A 23,799-nucleotide genomic window follows, 5' to 3' on the forward strand; every position below is an offset into this window, starting at 1 on the left:
CATACTACCACAAAGGTTCTGCCATTGTTTGAAAGAGACTGTCTTAACCTATCATGTGTGCGAATTTCGGCAACGTACACGTTATCGTTGATTTTTTATGAATTTTTATTTATATTAAATAATGCTTAAAATTAAATAACTCAAGATTGGCACATACTACCACAAAGGTTCTGCCATTGTTTGAAAGAGACTGTCTTAACCTATCATGTGTGCGAATTTCGGCAACGTACACGTTATCGTTGATTTTTTATGAATTTTTATTTATATTAAATAATGCTTAAAATTCAATAACTCAAGATTGGCACATACTACCACAAAGGTTCTGCCATTGTTTGAAAGAGACTGTCTTATTCTATCATGTGTGCGACATTCGGCAACGTACACATTATCGTTGATTTTTTATGAATTTTTATTTATTCTAAATAATGCTTAAAATTCAATAACTCAAGATTGGGACATACTACCACAACGGTTCTGCCTTTGTTTGAAAGAGACTGTCTTAACCTATCATGTGTGAGAATTTCGGCAACGTACACGTTATCGTTGATTTTTTATGAATTTTTATTTATATTAAATAATGCTTAAAATTCAATAACTCAAGATTGGCACATACTACCACAAAGGTTCTGCCATTGTTTGAAAGAGACTGTCTTAACCTATTATGTGTGAGAATTTCGGCAACGTACACGTTATCGTTGATTTTTTATGAATTTTTATTTATATTAAATAATGCTTAAAATTCAATAACTCAAGATTGGCACATACTACCACAAAGGTTCTGCCATTTGTTTGAAAGAGACTGTCTTATTCTATCATGTGTGCGACATTCGGCAACGTACACATTATCGTTGATTTTTTATGAATTTTTATTTATTCTAAATAATGCTTAAAATTCAATAACTCAAGATTGGGACATACTACCACAACGGTTCTGCCTTTGTTTGAAAGAGACTGTCTTAACCTATCATGTGTGCGAATTTCGGCAACGTACACGTTATCGTTGATTTTTTATGAATTTTTATTTATATTAAATAATGCTTAAAATTCAATAACTCAAGATTGGCACATACTACCACAAAGTTTCTGCCATTGTTTGAAAGAGACTGTCTTATTCTATCATGTGTGCGACATTCGGCAACGTACACATTATCGTTGATTTTTTATGAATTTTTATTTATTCTAAATAATGCTTAAAATTCAATAACTCAAGATTGGCACATACTACCACAAAGGTTCTGCCATCGTTTGAAAGAGACTGTCTTAACCTATCATGTGTGCGACTTTCGGCAACGTACACGTTATCGTTGATTTTTTTATGAATTTTTATTTATATTAAATAATGCTTAAAATTCAATAACTCAAGATTGGCACATACTACCACAAAGTTTCTGCCATTGTTTGAAAGAGACTGTCTTATTCTATCATGTGTGCGACATTCGGCAACGTACACATTATCGTTGATTTTTTATGAATTTTTATTTATTCTAAATAATGCTTAAAATTCAATAACTCAAGATTGGCACATACTACCACAAAGGTTCTGCCATCGTTTGAAAGAGACTGTCTTAACCTATCATGTGTGCGACTTTCGGCAACGTACACGTTATCGTTGATTTTTTTATGAATTTTTATTTATATTAAATAATGCTTAAAATTCAATAACTCAAGATTGGCACATACTACCACAAAGGTTCTGCCTTTGTTTGAAAGAGACTGTCTTAACCTATCATGTGTGAGAATTTCGGCAACGTACACGTTATCGTTGATTTTTTATGAATTTTTATTTATATTAAATAATGCTTAAAATTCAATAACTCAAGATTGGCACATACTACCACAAAGGTTCTGCCATTGTTTGAAAGAGACTGTCTTAACCTATTATGTGTGCGACTTTCGGCAACGTACACGCTATCGTTGATTTTTTATGAATTTTTATTTATATTAAATAATGCTTAAAATTCAATAACTCAAGATTGGCACATACTACCACAAAGGTTCTGCCATTTGTTTGAAAGAGACTGTCTTATTCTATCATGTGTGCGACATTCGGCAACGTACACATTATCGTTGATTTTTTATGAATTTTTATTTATTCTAAATAATGCTTAAAATTCAATAACTCAAGATTGGGACATACTACCACAACGGTTCTGCCTTTGTTTGAAAGAGACTGTCTTAACCTATCATGTGTGCGAATTTCGGCAACGTACACGTTATCGTTGATTTTTTATGAATTTTTATTTATATTAAATAATGCTTAAAATTCAATAACTCAAGATTGGCACATACTACCACAAAGGTTCTGCCATTGTTTGAAAGAGACTGTCTTATTCTATCATGTGTGCGACATTCGGCAACGTACACATTATCGTTGATTTTTTATGAATTTTTATTTATTCTAAATAATGCTTAAAATTCAATAACTCAAGATTGGCACATACTACCACAAAGGTTCTGCCATCGTTTGAAAGAGACTGTCTTAACCTATCATGTGTGCGACTTTCGGCAACGTACACGTTATCGTTGATTTTTTTATGAATTTTTATTTATATTAAATAATGCTTAAAATTCAATAACTCAAGATTGGCACATACTACCACAAAGGTTCTGCCATTGTTTGAAAGAGACTGTCTTAACCTATCATGTGTGCGAATTTCGGCAACGTACACGTTATCGTTGATTTTTTATGAATTTTTATTTATATTAAATAATGCTTAAAATTCAATAACTCAAGATTGGCACATACTACCACAAAGGTTCTGCCATTGTTTGAAAGAGACTGTCTTAACCTATCATGTGTGCGAATTCCGGCAACGTACACGTTATCGTAGATTTTTTATGAATTTTTATTTATTCTAAATAATGCTTAAAATTCAATAACTCAAGATTGGCACATACTACCACAAAGTTTCTGCCATTGTTTGAAAGAGACTGTCTTATTCTATCATGTGTGCGACATTCGGCAACGTACACATTATCGTTGATTTTTTATGAATTTTTATTTATTCTAAATAATGCTTAAAATTCAATAACTGAAGATTGGCACATACTACCACAAAGGTTCTGCCATCGTTTGAAAGAGACTGTCTTAACCTATCATGTGTGCGACTTTCGGCAACGTACACGTTATCGTTGATTTTTTATGAATTTTTATTTATATTAAATAATGCTTAAAATTCAATAACTCAAGATTGGCACATACTACCACAAAGGTTCTGCCATTGTTTGAAAGAGACTGTCTTAACCTATTATGTGTGCGACTTTCGGCAACGTACACGCTATCGTTGATTTTTTATGAATTTTTATTTATATTAAATAATGCTTAAAATTCAATAACTCAAGATTGGCACATACTACCACAAAGGTTCTGCCATTGTTTGAAAGAGACTGTCTTAACCTATCATGTGTGTGAATTTCGGCAACGTACACATTATCGTTGATTTTTTATGAATTTTTATTTATTCTAAATAATGCTTAAAATTCAATAACTCAAGATTGGCACATACTACCACAAAGGTTCTGCCATCGTTTGAAAGAGACTGTCTTAACCTATCATGTGTGCGACTTTCGGCAACGTACACGTTATCGTTGATTTTTTTATGAATTTTTATTTATATTAAATAATGCTTAAAATTCAATAACTCAAGATTGGCACATACTACCACAAAGGTTCTGCCATTGTTTGAAAGAGACTGTCTTAACCTATCATGTGTGCGAATTTCGGCAACGTACACGTTATCGTTGATTTTTTATGAATTTTTATTTATATTAAATAATGCTTAAAATTCAATAACTCAAGATTGGCACATACTACCACAAAGGTTCTGCCATTGTTTGAAAGAGACTGTCTTAACCTATCATGTGTGCGAATTCCGGCAACGTACACGTTATCGTAGATTTTTTATGAATTTTTATTTATTCTAAATAATGCTTAAAATTCAATAACTCAAGATTGGCACATACTACCACAAAGTTTCTGCCATTGTTTGAAAGAGACTGTCTTATTCTATCATGTGTGCGACATTCGGCAACGTACACATTATCGTTGATTTTTTATGAATTTTTATTTATTCTAAATAATGCTTAAAATTCAATAACTGAAGATTGGCACATACTACCACAAAGGTTCTGCCATCGTTTGAAAGAGACTGTCTTAACCTATCATGTGTGCGACTTTCGGCAACGTACACGTTATCGTTGATTTTTTATGAATTTTTATTTATATTAAATAATGCTTAAAATTCAATAACTCAAGATTGGCACATACTACCACAAAGGTTCTGCCATTGTTTGAAAGAGACTGTCTTAACCTATTATGTGTGCGACTTTCGGCAACGTACACGCTATCGTTGATTTTTTATGAATTTTTATTTATATTAAATAATGCTTAAAATTCAATAACTCAAGATTGGCACATACTACCACAAAGGTTCTGCCATTGTTTGAAAGAGACTGTCTTAACCTATCATGTGTGTGAATTTCGGCAACGTACACGTTATCGTTGATTTTTTATGAATTTTTATTTATATTAAATAATGCTTAAAATTCAATAACTCAAGATTGGCACATACTACCACAAAGGTTCTGCCATTGTTTGAAAGAGACTGTCTTAACCTATCATGTGTGCGACTTTCGGCAACGTACACGTTATCGTTGATTTTTTATGAATTTTTATTTATATTAAATAATGCTTAAAATTCAATAACTCAAGATTGGCACATACTACCACAAAGGTTCTGCCATTGTTTGAAAGAGACTGTCTTAACCTATCATGTGTGCGACTTTCAGCAACGTACACGTTATCGTTGATTTTTTATGAATTTTTATTTATATTAAATAATGCTTAAAATTCAATAACTCAAGATTGGCACATACTACCACAAAGGTTCTGCCTTTGTTTGAAAGAGACTGTCTTAACCTATCATGTGTGAGAATTTCGGCAACGTACACGTTATCGTTGATTTTTTATGAATTTTTATTTATATTAAATAATGCTTAAAATTCAATAACTCAAGATTGGCACATACTACCACAAAGGTTCTGCCATTGTTTGAAAGAGACTGTCTTAACCTATTATGTGTGCGACTTTCGGCAACGTACACGCTATCGTTGATTTTTTATGAATTTTTATTTATATTAAATAATGCTTAAAATTCAATAACTCAAGATTGGCACATACTACCACAAAGGTTCTGCCATTTGTTTGAAAGAGACTGTCTTATTCTATCATGTGTGCGACATTCGGCAACGTACACATTATCGTTGATTTTTTATGAATTTTTATTTATTCTAAATAATGCTTAAAATTCAATAACTCAAGATTGGGACATACTACCACAACGGTTCTGCCTTTGTTTGAAAGAGACTGTCTTAACCTATCATGTGTGCGAATTTCGGCAACGTACACGTTATCGTTGATTTTTTATGAATTTTTATTTATATTAAATAATGCTTAAAATTCAATAACTCAAGATTGGCACATACTACCACAAAGGTTCTGCCATTGTTTGAAAGAGACTGTCTTATTCTATCATGTGTGCGACATTCGGCAACGTACACATTATCGTTGATTTTTTATGAATTTTTATTTATTCTAAATAATGCTTAAAATTCAATAACTCAAGATTGGCACATACTACCACAAAGGTTCTGCCATCGTTTGAAAGAGACTGTCTTAACCTATCATGTGTGCGACTTTCGGCAACGTACACGTTATCGTTGATTTTTTTATGAATTTTTATTTATATTAAATAATGCTTAAAATTCAATAACTCAAGATTGGCACATACTACCACAAAGGTTCTGCCATTGTTTGAAAGAGACTGTCTTAACCTATCATGTGTGCGAATTTCGGCAACGTACACGTTATCGTTGATTTTTTATGAATTTTTATTTATATTAAATAATGCTTAAAATTCAATAACTCAAGATTGGCACATACTACCACAAAGGTTCTGCCATTGTTTGAAAGAGACTGTCTTAACCTATCATGTGTGCGAATTCCGGCAACGTACACGTTATCGTAGATTTTTTATGAATTTTTATTTATTCTAAATAATGCTTAAAATTCAATAACTCAAGATTGGCACATACTACCACAAAGTTTCTGCCATTGTTTGAAAGAGACTGTCTTATTCTATCATGTGTGCGACATTCGGCAACGTACACATTATCGTTGATTTTTTATGAATTTTTATTTATTCTAAATAATGCTTAAAATTCAATAACTCAAGATTGGCACATACTACCACAAAGGTTCTGCCATCGTTTGAAAGAGACTGTCTTAACCTATCATGTGTGCGACTTTCGGCAACGTACACGTTATCGTTGATTTTTTTATGAATTTTTATTTATATTAAATAATGCTTAAAATTCAATAACTCAAGATTGGCACATACTACCACAAAGGTTCTGCCTTTGTTTGAAAGAGACTGTCTTAACCTATCATGTGTGAGAATTTCGGCAACGTACACGTTATCGTTGATTTTTTATGAATTTTTATTTATATTAAATAATGCTTAAAATTCAATAACTCAAGATTGGCACATACTACCACAAAGGTTCTGCCATTGTTTGAAAGAGACTGTCTTAACCTATTATGTGTGCGACTTTCGGCAACGTACACGCTATCGTTGATTTTTTATGAATTTTTATTTATATTAAATAATGCTTAAAATTCAATAACTCAAGATTGGCACATACTACCACAAAGGTTCTGCCATTGTTTGAAAGAGACTGTCTTAACCTATCATGTGTGCGAATTTCGGCAACGTACACGTTATCGTAGATTTTTTATGAATTTTTATTTATTCTAAATAATGCTTAAAATTCAATAACTCAAGATTGGCACATAATACCACAAAGGTTCTGCCTTTGTTTGAAAGAGACTGTCTTAACCTATCATGTGTGAGAATTTCGGCAACGTACACGTTATCGTTGATTTTTTATGAATTTTTATTTATATTAAATAATGCTTAAAATTCAATAACTCAAGATTGGCACATACTACCACAAAGGTTCTGCCATTGTTTGAAAGAGACTGTCTTAACCTATTATGTGTGCGACTTTCGGCAACGTACACGCTATCGTTGATTTTTTATGAATTTTTATTTATATTAAATAATGCTTAAAATTCAATAACTCAAGATTGGCACATACTACCACAAAGGTTCTGCCATTGTTTGAAAGAGACTGTCTTAACCTATCATGTGTGTGAATTTCGGCAACGTACACGTTATCGTTGATTTTTTATGAATTTTTATTTATATTAAATAATGCTTAAAATTCAATAACTCAAGATTGGCACATACTACCACAAAGGTTCTGCCATTGTTTGAAAGAGACTGTCTTAACCTATCATGTGTGCGACTTTCGGCAACGTACACGTTATCGTTGATTTTTTATGAATTTTTATTTATATTAAATAATGCTTAAAATTCAATAACTCAAGATTGGCACATACTACCACAAAGGTTCTGCCATTGTTTGAAAGAGACTGTCTTAACCTATCATGTGTGCGACTTTCAGCAACGTACACGTTATCGTTGATTTTTTATGAATTTTTATTTATATTAAATAATGCTTAAAATTCAATAACTCAAGATTGGCACATACTACCACAAAGGTTCTGCCTTTGTTTGAAAGAGACTGTCTTAACCTATCATGTGTGCGAATTTCGGCAACGTACACGTTTTCGTTGATTTTTTATGAATTTTTATTTATATTAAATAATGCTTAAAATTCAATAACTCAAGATTGGCACATACTACCACAAAGTTTCTGCCATTGTTTGAAAGAGACTGTCTTATTCTATCATGTGTGCGACATTCGGCAACGTACACATTATCGTTGATTTTTTATGAATTTTTATTTATTCTAAATAATGCTTAAAATTCAATAACTCAAGATTGGCACATACTACCACAAAGGTTCTGCCATCGTTTGAAAGAGACTGTCTTAACCTATCATGTGTGCGACTTTCGGCAACGTACACGTTATCGTTGATTTTTTTATGAATTTTTATTTATATTAAATAATGCTTAAAATTCAATAACTCAAGATTGGCACATACTACCACAAAGGTTCTGCCATTGTTTGAAAGAGACTGTCTTAACCTATCATGTGTGCGAATTTCGGCAACGTACACGTTATCGTTGATTTTTTATGAATTTTTATTTATATTAAATAATGCTTAAAATTCAATAACTCAAGATTGGCACATACTACCACAAAGGTTCTGCCATTGTTTGAAAGAGACTGTCTTAACCTATCATGTGTGCGAATTTCGGCAACGTACACGTTATCGTTGATTTTTTATGAATTTTTATTTATTCTAAATAATGCTTAAAATTCAATAACTCAAGATTGGCACATACTACCACAAAGGTTCTGCCTTTGTTTGAAAGAGACTGTCTTAACCTATCATGTGTGAGAATTTCGGCAACGTACACGTTATCGTTGATTTTTTATGAATTTTTATTTATATTAAATAATGCTTAAAATTCAATAACTCAAGATTGGCACATACTACCACAAAGGTTCTGCCATTTGTTTGAAAGAGACTGTCTTATTCTATCATGTGTGCGACATTCGGCAACGTACACATTATCGTTGATTTTTTATGAATTTTTATTTATTCTAAATAATGCTTAAAATTCAATAACTCAAGATTGGGACATACTACCACAACGGTTCTGCCTTTGTTTGAAAGAGACTGTCTTAACCTATCATGTGTGCGAATTTCGGCAACGTACACGTTATCGTTGATTTTTTATGAATTTTTATTTATATTAAATAATGCTTAAAATTCAATAACTCAAGATTGGCACATACTACCACAAAGGTTCTGCCATTGTTTGAAAGAGACTGTCTTATTCTATCATGTGTGCGACATTCGGCAACGTACACATTATCGTTGATTTTTTATGAATTTTTATTTATTCTAAATAATGCTTAAAATTCAATAACTCAAGATTGGCACATACTACCACAAAGGTTCTGCCATCGTTTGAAAGAGACTGTCTTAACCTATCATGTGTGCGACTTTCGGCAACGTACACGTTATCGTTGATTTTTTTATGAATTTTTATTTATATTAAATAATGCTTAAAATTCAATAACTCAAGATTGGCACATACTACCACAAAGGTTCTGCCATTGTTTGAAAGAGACTGTCTTAACCTATCATGTGTGCGAATTTCGGCAACGTACACGTTATCGTTGATTTTTTATGAATTTTTATTTATTCTAAATAATGCTTAAAATTCAATAACTCAAGATTGGGACATACTACCACAACGGTAGTTGTGAAAGAGACTGTCTTAACCTATCATGTGTGCGAATTTCGGCAACGTACACGTTATCGTTGATTTTTTATGAATTTTTATTTATATTAAATAATGCTTAAAATTCAATAACTCAAGATTGGCACATACTACCACAAAGGTTCTGCCATTGTTTGAAAGAGACTGTCTTATTCTATCATGTGTGCGACATTCGGCAACGTACACATTATCGTTGATTTTTTATGAATTTTTATTTATTCTAAATAATGCTTAAAATTCAATAACTCAAGATTGGCACATACTACCACAAAGGTTCTGCCATCGTTTGAAAGAGACTGTCTTAACCTATCATGTGTGCGACTTTCGGCAACGTACACGTTATCGTTGATTTTTTTATGAATTTTTATTTATATTAAATAATGCTTAAAATTCAATAACTCAAGATTGGCACATACTACCACAAAGGTTCTGCCATTGTTTGAAAGAGACTGTCTTAACCTATCATGTGTGCGAATTTCGGCAACGTACACGTTATCGTTGATTTTTTATGAATTTTTATTTATATTAAATAATGCTTAAAATTCAATAACTCAAGATTGGCACATACTACCACAAAGGTTCTGCCATTGTTTGAAAGAGACTGTCTTAACCTATCATGTGTGCGAATTTCGGCAACGTACACGTTATCGTTGATTTTTTATGAATTTTTATTTATATTAAATAATGCTTAAAATTCAATAACTCAAGATTGGCACATACTACCACAAAGGTTCTGCCTTTGTTTGAAAGAGACTGTCTTAACCTATCATGTGTGCGACTTTCGGCAACGTACACGCTATCGTTGATTTTTTATGAATTTTTATTTATATTAAATAATGCTTAAAATTCAATAACTCAAGATTGGCACATACTACCACAAAGGTTCTGCCATTGTTTGAAAGAGACTGTCTTAACCTATCATGTGTGCGACTTTCAGCAACGTACACGTTATCGTTGATTTTTTATGAATTTTTATTTATATTAAATAATGCTTAAAATTCAATAACTCAAGATTGGGACATAGTACCACAACGGTTCTGCCTTTGTTTGAAAGAGACTGTCTTAACCTATCATGTGTGCGAATTTCGGCAACGTACACGTTATCGTTGATTTTTTATGAATTTTTATTTATATTAAATAATGCTTAAAATTCAATAACTCAAGATTGGCACATACTACCACAAAGGTTCTGCCATTGTTTGAAAGAGACTGTCTTATTCTATCATTTGTGCGACATTCGGCAACGTGCACATTATCGTTGATTTTTTATGAATTTTTATTTATTCTAAATAATGCTTAAAATTCAATAACTCAAGATTGGGACATACTACCACAAAGGTTCTGCCATTGTTTGAAAGAGACTGTCTTAACCTATCATGTGTGCGAATTTCGGCAACGTACACGTTATCGTTGATTTTTTATGAATTTTTATTTATATTAAATAATGCTTAAAATTCAATAACTCAAGATTGGCACATACTACCACAAAGGTTCTGCCATTGTTTGAAAGAGACTGTCTTATTCTATCATGTGTGCGACATTCGGCAACGTGCACATTATCATTGATTTTTTATGAATTTTTATTTATTCTAAATAATGCTTAAAATTCAATAACTCAAGATTGGGACATACTACCACAACGGTTCTGCCTTTGTTTGAAAGATACTGTCTTAACCTATCATGTGTGCGAATTTCGGCAACGTACACGTTATCGTTGATCTTTTATGAATTTTTATTTATATTAAATAATGCTTAAAATTCAATAACTCAAGATTGGCACATACTACCACAAAGGTTCTGCCATTGTTTGAAAGAGACTGTCTTATTCTATCATGTGTGCGACATTCGGCAACGTGCACATTATCGTTGATTTTTTATGAATTTTTATTTATTCTAAATAATGCTTAAAATTCAATAACTCAAGATTGGGACATACTACCACAACGGTTCTGCCTTTGTTTGAAAGATACTGTCTTAACCTATCATGTGTGCGAATTTCGGCAACGTACACGTTATCGTTGATTTTTTATGAATTTTTATTTATATTAAATAATGCTTAAAATTCAATAACTCAAGATTGGCACATACTACCACAAAGGTTCTGCCATTGTTTGAAAGAGACTGTCTTATTCTATCATGTGTGCGACATTCGGCAACGTACACGCTATCGTTGATTTTTTATGAATTTTTATTTATATTAAATAATGCTTAAAATTCAATAACTCAAGATTGGCACATACTACCACAACGGTTCTGCCTTTGTTTGAAAGAGACTGTCTTAACCTATCATGTGTGCGACTTTCGGCAACGTACACGCTATCGTTGATTTTTTATGAATTTTTATTTATATTAAATAATGCTTAAAATTCAATAACTCAAGATTGCGACATACTACCACAATGGTTCTGCCATCGTTTGAAAGAGACTGTCTTATTCTATCATGTGTGCGACTTTCGGCAACGTACACGTTATCGTTGATTTTTTATGAATTTTTATTTATATTAAATAATGCTTAAAATTCAATAACTCAAGATTGGCACATACTACCACAACGGTTCTGACATTGTTTGAAAGAGACTGTCTTATTCTATCATGTGTGCGACATTCGGCAACGTACACGCTATCGTTTATTTTTTATGAATTTTTATTTATATTAAATAATGCTTAAAATTCAATAACTCAAGATTGGCACATACTACCACAAAGGTTCTGCCATTGTTTGAAAGAGACTGTCTTAACCTATCATGTGTGCGACTTTCGGCAACGTACACGTTATCGTTGATTTTTTATGAATTTTTATTTATATTAAATAATGCTTAAAATTCAATAACTCAAGATTGGCACATACTACCACAAAGGTTCTGCCATTGTTTGAAAGAGACTGTCTTAACCTATCATGTGTGCGACTTTCGGCAACGTACACTTTATCGTTGATTTTTTATGAATTTTTATTTATATTAAATAATGCTTAAAATTCAATAACTCAAGATTGGCACATACTACCACAAAGGTTCTGCCATTGTTTGAAAGAGACTGTCTTAACCTATCATGTGTGCGAATTTCGGCAACGTACACGTTATCGTTGATTTTTTATGAATTTTTATTTATATTAAATAATGCTTAAAATTCAATAACTCAAGATTGGCACATACTACCACAAAGGTTCTGCCATTGTTTGAAAGAGACTGTCTTATTCTATCATGTGTGCGACTTTCGGCAACGTACACGTTATCGTTGATTTTTTATGAATTTTTATTTATATTAAATAATGCTTAAAATTCAATAACTCAAGATTGGCACATACTACCACAAAGGTTCTGCCATTGTTTGAAAGAGACTGTCTTATTCTATCATGTGTGCGACATTCGGCAACGTACACGTTATCGTTGATTTTTTATGAATTTTTATTTATATTAAATAATGCTTAAAATTCAATAACTCAAGATTGCGACATACTACCACAACGGTTCTGCCATCGTTTGAAAGAGACTGTCTAATTCTATCATGTGTGCGACTTTCGGCAACGTACACGTTATCGTTGATTTTTTATGAATTTTTATTTATATTAAATAATGCTTAAAATTCAATAACTCAAGATTGGCACATACTACCACAACGGTTCTGCCATCGTTTGAAAGAGACTGTCTTATTCTATCATGTGTGCGACTTTCGGCAACGTACACGTTATCGTTGATTTTTTATGAATTTTTATTTATATTAAATAATGCTTAAAATTCAATAACTCAAGATTGGCACATACTACCACAAAGGTTCTGCCATCCTTTGAAAGAGACTGTCTTAACCTATCATGTGTGCGACTTTCGGCAACGTACACATTGCCGTTGATTTTTTATGAATTTTTATTTATATTAAATAAAGCTTAAAATTCAATAACTCAAGATTGGCACATACTACCACAACGGTTCTGCCATCGTTTGAAAGAGACTGTCTTAAACTATCATGTGTGCGACTTTTGGCAACGTACACATTATCGTTGATTTTTTATGAATTTTTATTTATATTAAATAATGCTTAAAATTCAATAACTCAAGATTGGGACATACTATCACAACAGTTCTGCCATCGTTTGAAAGAGACTGTCTTAAACTATCACGTGTGCGACTTTTGGCAACGTACACATTATCGTTGATTTTTTATGAATTTTTATTTATTTTAAATAATGCTTAAAATTCAATAACTCAAGATTGGCACATACTAACACAACGGTTCTGCCATCGTTTGAAAGAGACTGTCTTAAGCTATCATGTGTGCGACTTTTGGCAACGTACACATTATCGTTGATTTTTTATGAATTTTTATTTATATTAAATAATGCTTAAAATTCAATAACTCAAGATTGGCACATACTACCACAACGGTTCTGCCATCGTTTGAAAGAGACTGACTTAACCTATCATGTGTGCGACTTTCGGCAACGTACACATTATCGTTGATTTTTTATGAATTTTTATTTATATAAAATAATGCTTAAAATTCAATAACTCAAGATTGGGACATACTACCACAACAGTTCTGCGATCCTTTGAAAGAGACTGTCTTACGCTATCATGTGTGCGACTTTTGGGAACGTACACATTATCGTTGATTTTTTATGAATTTTTATTTATATTAAATAATGCTTAAAATTCAATAACTCAAGATTGGGACATACTATCACAACAGTTCTGCCATCGTTTGAAAGAGACTGTCTTAAACTATCATGTGTGCGACTTTTGGCAACGTACACATTATTGTTGATTTTTTATGAATTTTTATTTATATTAAATAATGCTTAAAATTCAATAACTCAAGATTGGCACATACTACCACAACGGTTCTGCCATCGTTTGAAAGAGACTGTCTTAAGCTATCATGTGTGCGACTTTTGGCAAAGTCCACATTATCGTTGATTTTTTATGAATTTTTATTTATATTAAATAATGCTTAAAATTCAATGACTCAAGATTGGGACATACTATCACAACAGTTCTGCCATCGTTTGAAAGAGACTGTCTTAAACTATCATGTGTGCGACTTTCGGCAACGTACACATTATCGTTGATTTTATATGAATTTTTATTTATATTAAATAATGCTTAAAATTCAATAACTCAAGATTGGCACATACTACCACAACGTTTCTGCCAACGTTTGAAAGAGACTGTCTTAAGCTATCATGTGTGCGACTTTCGGCAACGTACACGTTATCGTTGATTTTTTATGAATTTTTATTTATATTAAATAATGCTTAAAATTCAATAGCTCAAGATTGGCACATACTACCACAACGGTTCTGCCATCGTTTGAAAGAGACTTTCTTAACCTATCATGTGTGCGACTTTCGGCAACGTACACTTTATCGTTGATTTTTTATGAATTTTTATTTATATTAAATAATGCTTAAAATTCAATAACTCAAGATTGGCACATACTACCACAAAGGTTCTGCCATTGTTTGAAAGAGACTGTCTTAACCTATCATGTGTGCGAATTTCGGCAACGTACACGTTATCGTTGATTTTTTATGAATTTTTATTTATATTAAATAATGCTTAAAATTCAATAACTCAAGATTGGCACATACTACCACAAAGGTTCTGCCATTGTTTGAAAGAGACTGTCTTATTCTATCATGTGTGCGACATTCGGCAACGTACACATTATCGTTGATTTTTTATGAATTTTTATTTATTCTAAATAATGCTTAAAATTCAATAACTCAAGATTGGGACATACTACCACAACGGTTCTGCCTTTGTTTGAAAGAGACTGTCTTAACCTATCATGTGTGAGAATTTCGGCAACGTACACGTTATCGTTGATTTTTTATGAATTTTTATTTATATTAAATAATGCTTAAAATTCAATAACTCAAGATTGGCACATACTACCACAAAGGTTCTGCCATTGTTTGAAAGAGACTGTCTTAACCTATTATGTGTGCGACTTTCGGCAACGTACACGTTATCGTTGATTTTTTATGAATTTTTATTTATATTAAATAATGCTTAAAATTCAATAACTCAAGATTGGCACATACTACCACAAAGGTTCTGCCATTGTTTGAAAGAGACTGTCTTATTCTATCATGTGTGCGACATTCGGCAACGTACACGTTATCGTTGATTTTTTATGAATTTTTATTTATATTAAATAATGCTTAAAATTCAATAACTCAAGATTGCGACATACTACCACAACGGTTCTGCCATCGTTTGAAAGAGACTGTCTAATTCTATCATGTGTGCGACTTTCGGCAACGTACACGTTATCGTTGATTTTTTATGAATTTTTATTTATATTAAATAATGCTTAAAATTCAATAACTCAAGATTGGCACATACTACCACAACGGTTCTGCCATCGTTTGAAAGAGACTGTCTTATTCTATCATGTGTGCGACTTTCGGCAACGTACACGTTATCGTTGATTTTTTATGAATTTTTATTTATATTAAATAATGCTTAAAATTCAATAACTCAAGATTGGCACATACTACCACAACGGTTCTGCCATCCTTTGAAAGAGACTGTCTTAACCTATCATGTGTGCGACTTTCGGCAACGTACACATTGCCGTTGATTTTTTATGAATTTTTATTTATATTAAATAATGCTTAAAATTCAATAACTCAAGATTGGGACATACTATCACAACAGTTCTGCCATCGTTTGAAAGAGACTGTCTTAAACTATCATGTGTGCGACTTTTGGCAACGTACACATTATCGTTGATTTTTTATGAATTTTTATTTATTTTAAATAATGCTTAAAATTCAATAACTCAAGATTGGCACATACTAACACAACGGTTCTGCCATCGTTTGAAAGAGACTGTCTTAAGCTATCATGTGTGCGACTTTTGGCAACGTACACATTATCGTTGATTTTTTATGAATTTTTATTTATATTAAATAATGCTTAAAATTCAATAACTCAAGATTGGCACATACTACCACAACGGTTCTGCCATCGTTTGAAAGAGACTGACTTAACCTATCATGTGTGCGACTTTCGGCAACGTACACATTATCGTTGATTTTTTATGAATTTTTATTTATATAAAATAATGCTTAAAATTCAATAACTCAAGATTGGGACATACTACCACAACAGTTCTGCGATCCTTTGAAAGAGACTGTCTTACGCTATCATGTGTGCGACTTTTGGGAACGTACACATTATCGTTGATTTTTTATGAATTTTTATTTATATTAAATAATGCTTAAAATTCAATAACTCAAGATTGGGACATACTATCACAACAGTTCTGCCATCGTTTGAAAGAGACTGTCTTAAACTATCATGTGTGCGACTTTTGGCAACGTACACATTATTGTTGATTTTTTATGAATTTTTATTTATATTAAATAATGCTTAAAATTCAATAACTCAAGATTGGCACATACTACCACAACGGTTCTGCCATCGTTTGAAAGAGACTGTCTTAAGCTATCACGTGTGCGACTTTTGGCAAAGTCCACATTATCGTTGATTTTTTATGAATTTTTATTTATATTAAATAATGCTTAAAATTCAATGACTCAAGATTGGGACATACTATCACAACAGTTCTGCCATCGTTTGAAAGAGACTGTCTTAAACTATCATGTGTGCGACTTTCGGCAACGTACACATTATCGTTGATTTTATATGAATTTTTATTTATATTAAATAATGCTTAAAATTCAATAACTCAAGATTGGCACATACTACCACAACGTTTCTGCCAACGTTTGAAAGAGACTGTCTTAAGCTATCATGTGTGCGACTTTCGGCAACGTACACGTTATCGTTGATTTTTTATGAATTTTTATTTATATTAAATAATGCTTAAAATTCAATAGCTCAAGATTGGCACATACTACCACAACGGTTCTGCCATCGTTTGAAAGAGACTTTCTTAACCTATCATGTGTGCGACTTTCGGCAACGTACACATTATCGTTGATTTTTTATGAATTTTTATTTATATAAAATAATGCTTAAAATTCAATAAGTCAAGATTGGCACATACTACCACAACGGTTCTGCCATCGTTTGAAAGAGACTGTCTTAACCTATCATGTGTGCGACTTTCAGCAACGTACACATTATCGTTGGTTTTATATGAATTTTTATTTATATTAAATAATGCTTAAAATTCAATAACTCAAGATTGGCACATACTACCACAACGGTTCTGCCATCGTTTGAAAGAGGCTGTCTTAAGCTATCAGGTGTGCGACTTTCGGCAACGTACACATTATCGTTGATTTTTTATGAATTTTATTTATATTAAATAATGCTTAAAATTCAATAACTCAAGATTGGCACATACTACCACAACGGTTCTGCCATCGTTTGAAAGAGACTGTCTTAATCTATCATGTGTGCGACTTTCGGCAACGTACACGTTATCGTTGATTTTTTATGAATTTTTATTTATATTAAATAATGCTTAAAATTCAATAAATCAAGATTGGCACATACTACCACAACGGTTCTGCCATCGTTTGAAAGAGACTGTCTTAACCTATCATGTGTGCGACTTTTGGCAACGTACACGTTACCGTTGATTTTTTATGAATTTTTATTTATATTAAATAACACTTAAAATTCAATAACTCAAGATTGGCACATACTACCACAACGGTTCTGCCATCGTTTGAAAGAAGCTGTCTTAAGCTATCATGTGTGTGACTTTCGGCAACGCACACGCTATCGTTGATTTTTTATGAATTTTTATTTATATTAAATAATGCTTAAAATTCAATAACTCAAGATTGGGACATACTACCACAACGGTTCTGCCATCGTTTGAAAGAGACTGTCTTAAGCTATCACGTGTGTGACTTTCGGCAATGTACACGCTATCTTTGATTTTTTATTATTTTTTTTTATATTAAATAATGATTAAAATTAAATTACTCAAGATTGACACACACTACCACAACGGTTCTGCCATCGTTTGAAAGAGATGTGTGCGACTTTCGGCAACCTACACTGTATGGTTGATTTTTTATGAATTTTTATTTATATTAAATAATGCTTAAAATTAAATTACTCAAGATGGGCCACAGTACCACAAAGAGGGGGGGAATTTATATTTATTTATATTAAATAATGCTTAAAATTAAATTACTCAAGATTGGGCCACAGTACCACAAAGAGGGGGGGAACCGGAACATACCATTTCACACAGCAGGGGGGGACCGGAATAAACCATTTCACACGGGGGGTTGTGAAATAACTCAAGATTGGGCCACAGTACCACAAAGTTTCTGGCATCATTTGAAATCTGTCCTTGGCTATCATGTGTGCGAGTTTGGGCAACTTTGACTGTATGGTTGATTTTATATGAATTTTTATTTATTGCAAATAATGCGTTAAATTCAATAACTCACGATTGGCACACACTGCCACAACGTTTCTGCCATCATTTGAAAGAGACTGTCTTAGGCTATCATGTGTGCGACTTTCGGCAACCTACACAACAACATTTTTTATGAATTTTTATTTATATTAAATAATGCTTTAAATTAAATTACTCAAGATTGGCATCACATGTGCGACTTTAGGCAACTTTCACTGTATGGTTGATTTTATATGAATTTTTATTCATTGCAAATAATGCTTTAAATTCAATAACTCAAGATTGAGCCACGGTACCACAACGGTACTAAAAAATCACAGCAAGTAACAAAATATTTAGGTTTGTAGCATGGTATTGTGCATGATATCATATGGCACACCCCCAATTGGAAACTCACCTGGGTTTCTGCAGTTTACAGTGTAAACTCTTCAGTCCAGCAGAGAGCAGCTCCACTCCTGAATCCTGCAGGTCATTGTTACTGAGGTCCAGCTCTATCAGGGAGGAGTTTTCTGATTTCAGAGCAGAGCATTGAGTTTCACAGTGTTTCACTGTGAGATTACAGTCAGCTAGTCTGCAAAGAAAGAGTAAACATAGTACAGTTAAAACAATGGAAGAAAACTCCACATTAATGATCTAATAAGATTTATGGACAAATTACATTACTTGTTCATATTTTTGCGGTCTGCAGGCTTATCATTACAAATGTTACTTAGTAAATCAACAGATACTGGATAATTTCCACTGCCTTTAATGGATTTAATGTTTTCAGCAACTCCATGATTAATGTTTTTAAAAACAAAAAAATATATATTAACCTAGTGTTTCTTTAATTGGTAATATGGTTCATTCACTAACACACCACTAAAAAGAGACTAAATAAATCTGTTCATGCTATCTCTACAATTGACCATTTTAGATATACCAGTCTATAAATTACTAGGTATAAAATAAGCACATTAAAGTCTTTCCACCATAAACTGACAAAGACTAAAAAAAATATATATATAAAATACACCAAATATTTATTTAAGAACTGATGAAACTTCCACTTTTAATTCACTACATATTTTCCCTGAGTTTAATACTTTTACTCCGATACATTTTAACGTCCTACTTCGTTACTCATTACCAGGGACGTCATCAGTCCTTCTTAGGGGCTCAGAAACCACCAAAGATAATCTACGTTGTCTCCGCTGAGCACACACACGCGCACGCCCACACACACTATATTAAACACCTCTTTATTCTACTGTTGTCTGACGGGATGTCCCACTCCACATACGTCCTGTATGTTTCTGCGTGCGTGTGCCCCTTCATTCACACTGGAAAGCGACAACGCGACAGGCCACCATTCATTTCCTATGGCAGGGTGCGATTTGTCGCTGCGACATGTGAGAGGTGACAAGTGAGAGCCGACAATCGACAAAGCGGCAAAGCAACAAGAAGTTGAAATTTTCTCAACTTTATGCAAATGATTTATGATGCAGTGAAGCGACATTCTAACCCAATCTTTGGACCAATCACATACAAGGCGGTCCGAGGTCCTCAGGCTTCTGCTCTCTGAACTTTTGGTTCCTTTTGCTGTGCATTCTGTTGAATGGGGTGGACATCGATCTGCGGGAATGGCAGGTAAATCACAGAAACAACCAAGAATCTAGCAAGCTCAAGAGTTATAGCTGTAAAATTAAAGTGGCCAAGGGATTCCTCATGTTTATACCATACGTTTCATGTATACATGTATATTTCTCAAGCGGGAATCAAATTTACTGGATGGTATAGCTTATATATATAAAATTTTATAATTATATTTATTATTAATCATTTTAGTAATCTTAATTTAGTTAACAAATACATATTTACTAGAAACATTTATTAAACCTTTTTTTTCGTTCCTTTTTTGTGCCTTTTTTCTTGTCAGAGGCTGGATCATGATACACGTGAACGTTGAGCTTGTCACGCCCACAAGGGACAAAATCGGGGAGACACAAGCGACTCGTCACGAACGCAGGGTGTCTGTGTGCGCATGTGTGTGTATATGGCAAGCCAAATAGGTCAGAATTCACCTGGGTCTGACGGCGCATAAAGCATGCGTAATGCTGAAAAAACGCAGACCAAAAACGTTGTATAGTGTGTGGCAGCGCTAGGCGCTAACGTAATTCCTCAGGCCTTTCATATGCAAAACGGACAGAATTTACGTATCCCCTCCTTCTCCAAGCAGTTCAGCCTTCTGACTCTGTCAGGGAACTTGCTCTCCAGTTAAAATAAAAGCCCCAAGTGCTCCAAATGTTTGCTTTGTTGTTAGATGTGCTAAGTTCCTTTATTTCTGGCTAAACTGGGCTTTACAAAATTTTGTCCCTGACAAAAACATAAAAATACGTAATAAAATGTACTTATTTTAATCAACCGTTAAAACGACACATTATGCCGTAACTATGAAATAAATATCTCGTAATTATGAGAAGTTTTATGTGTGTCTATCACAGCACTACAGCATTTCTCCGACTTAATGTCACAGTTAATTGAATTAATAAAATTCTATTTTACACTTGGCTTAATTCACAAGGAAATCTTAGTGTCACTGAGCGGCATTGATGGCATTTTAATAAGCATTTAAACACTGCGAAGGATTTTGAGTCTTGGCGTTTAAACAGCCGTAAAAAAATAAACCAGACCTCTCTGTATAAATCCTAAAGCCAGGCAGACTTTTTGAATGAGCGCTATCCGTTCAGAAGGATGTTAATTAACATTTGCAACACTGCTATAGACCTGTTATTTAATAAAAATGTTTATTAAGAACTGACCTTCCCATCTACTCTAATATAATTAACAATGTCTAAAAATATAAAACATTTTCTGAACAAACAATTTTTTTTGAAATATATAGCCTATAGCAAAACACAAAAAAACAACAAATCAGGCTTTGTACTGTACACTCATTAAACCGAAATAGACCAAGAACAATTCCATAATTTACAATGACTGACTACTCTCTAATATAATAAAATGTTTAAGAATATAAAACACTTTTTCAAAAAATGATTTTTTAACTCAGTTCCGAGCTGCGAGAGACAAGGTGCAGCGCATTTTGCCCAAACAATAAAACATTTTAGTAAAAACAGTGATAATAGTATATTTTAATACCATTGCTTTGGTGTTTAAACTACACTCAATCCGACGATATTTATTACGTTATTTCATATATTTTATATTTTAATATATGTGACCATGGTGATGAGAATTCCCAGCACTTTCCCAGCACTTTCCTCAGGCGGGTCGGTCGGGCTCTGTTTGTTATTGCTATTTTTTATTTTATATAAAGCTATGGCGTGATATACACAATACAGCAGTAACAAATCAAAATGTTTTTCAAAAAAAGTTGCACAAGTTAGAATGTTGTAATCACACAGCTCTGGAACTGCAGTGAGCACACAAACACACACACACATACACACACACACGCCCGCACTCCTGCACTGCACTGCTCCTCATCTCTGATATTTTTTAAATATTCAAATTAAGTTCGAATTCATAAATCCTCACAATCAATTTTACAGTCCAATTTATCATGCATTCTTTATTCCAGCACCTTATGTTGATTTTATCTCCTCTCAAACATACAAGTGTATACCATTATTTTAATTGACAACACTAATATACATATAACTGCATTTTACATTTCTTACATTCATTCATTTATTTACATTTAAATATCCACTATAATAATTAAAAGAAAGGAAAACAAATGCAGTTAATTACAGAATTTTGTTGTGATAAATCAGATCACCCTTTTAATTGATTGACACCACTAATTTTTTTTAAACAACAGGTCTATAGCAGGTTCTAGTGTTGCAATGTTAATTAACATCTTCTGAACAGATTTCGCTCATTCAAACAAAATGTTTTTAAAAAGCTCAGGTTTAATGTTCCACACTAAAAAAAATGTTTTGTTCAAACTGGGCTGGGGCTCACAAAAACAGTTTATGGAGCGGGTCCGGTCGGGCCAGGTCTGGCTGGATTTTTTGGGCTGGATCTAAGCTCTACTGCTGCTTACTCATGCTTTAATGTTACAGTTCATAATCTGTCATTTTGTTTCAGGACTTAAGAAAACTGCCCTGTTTCTGCTGAACCGAGCGCATATACACAGAAAGAGCTCTGGCTACGGGCTGTGTTTGTCCTGCAGTGTGAACTCCTATATCGCAGCATGTAAGTGCAGTGTGAGCTTATGAATCAGAGGCGTATGAGTCTGCCTGACTTTAGGATTTTTACAGAGAGGTCTGGTTTATTTTTTACGGCTGTTTAAAAGCTGAGATTCAAAATCCTTTGCCGTGTTTAAATGCTTATGAAAATGCCATCAATGCCGCTCAGTGACACTAAGATTTCCTTGTGAATTAAGCCAAGTGTAAAATAGAATTTTATTAATTCAATTAAGTGTGGCATTAAGTCTGAGAAATGCTGTAGTGCGGTGGTAGACACACAAAGAACTTCTCATAATTACGAGATGTTTTTATAATAAAGACATATTATGTCGTTTGAACGACATAATAAAAAGATACTTTCTCATAATTACGGCATTATCAGTAAAGCCAGAGCAGTAGATTCTCTGCACTGTCACTGGGATTGATGAAGCTTTAATTTAAGATTTTATGTAAATGTGCTTTCTCTTGTTCTCGTGCTGTTGCTACAGCCAAAGGAATTGTGAGCATCCTTAAGCCTAAACATCTGAAATAATAAACTAAATAACTAAAATAAACTCAGAATTTTGCTTTTCCACATCATTTATCAAAACTGTTTCAGGATCTAAATGAATAATTTTTTTCATTAAAAAAGGAAAATGTTTTTTTGATATGAGATTTGCAAATCTCTGCATTCTAATATAGTTATATTATTTACATCTGCACAGTGACAACTTTTTTAGAATTCGGTTTGCAGTTTAACGTTAATAGTTATACATATTTAGGTAATTTATTGTTTATTTATTTATGTAGATTTTTTAAAATAAGTATTTATTTTAATCCAGTTTGGCAGATGCCAGTTGAGCAAGTAGAACAGCTTGCCATAGTTAGAATGGGAATTCTGACCCTGAAGCAAAAGCAGGCAAGAAGAAGGAAGACATAGGTAAAAA

At 32.8% G+C, this 23,799-nt stretch overlaps 1 protein-coding gene across 5 annotated transcripts in view; it reads right to left on the reverse strand.

Moving 5' to 3' along the window:
- The window catches only part of LOC125797546 (stonustoxin subunit beta-like), a 172,430-nt gene that overhangs the window by 21,661 nt on the left and 126,970 nt on the right, over positions 1-23,799 (reverse strand). For 2 of the 5 annotated variants that reach the window (XM_049473987.1, XM_049473985.1), the window contains exons 5-7: positions 20,206-20,291; positions 19,915-20,059; positions 19,075-19,248 (exon numbers count right to left, since the gene is read on the reverse strand). In XM_049473987.1, coding sequence (XP_049329944.1) covers positions 19,075-19,248; positions 19,915-19,994 — 254 coding nt within the window. In that variant the 5' untranslated portion in view covers positions 19,995-20,059; positions 20,206-20,291. Of the gene's footprint in view, positions 1-19,074; positions 19,249-19,914; positions 20,060-20,181; positions 20,292-23,799 lie in introns of all 5 variants that reach the window. The other 3 variants (XM_049473986.1, XR_007436373.1, XM_049473988.1) reach the window with 3 other exon arrangements.

This window comes from Astyanax mexicanus, unplaced genomic scaffold (assembly GCF_023375975.1).
Source record: "Astyanax mexicanus isolate ESR-SI-001 unplaced genomic scaffold, AstMex3_surface scaffold_49, whole genome shotgun sequence".
Lineage (NCBI taxonomy): Eukaryota > Metazoa > Chordata > Actinopteri > Characiformes > Acestrorhamphidae > Astyanax > Astyanax mexicanus.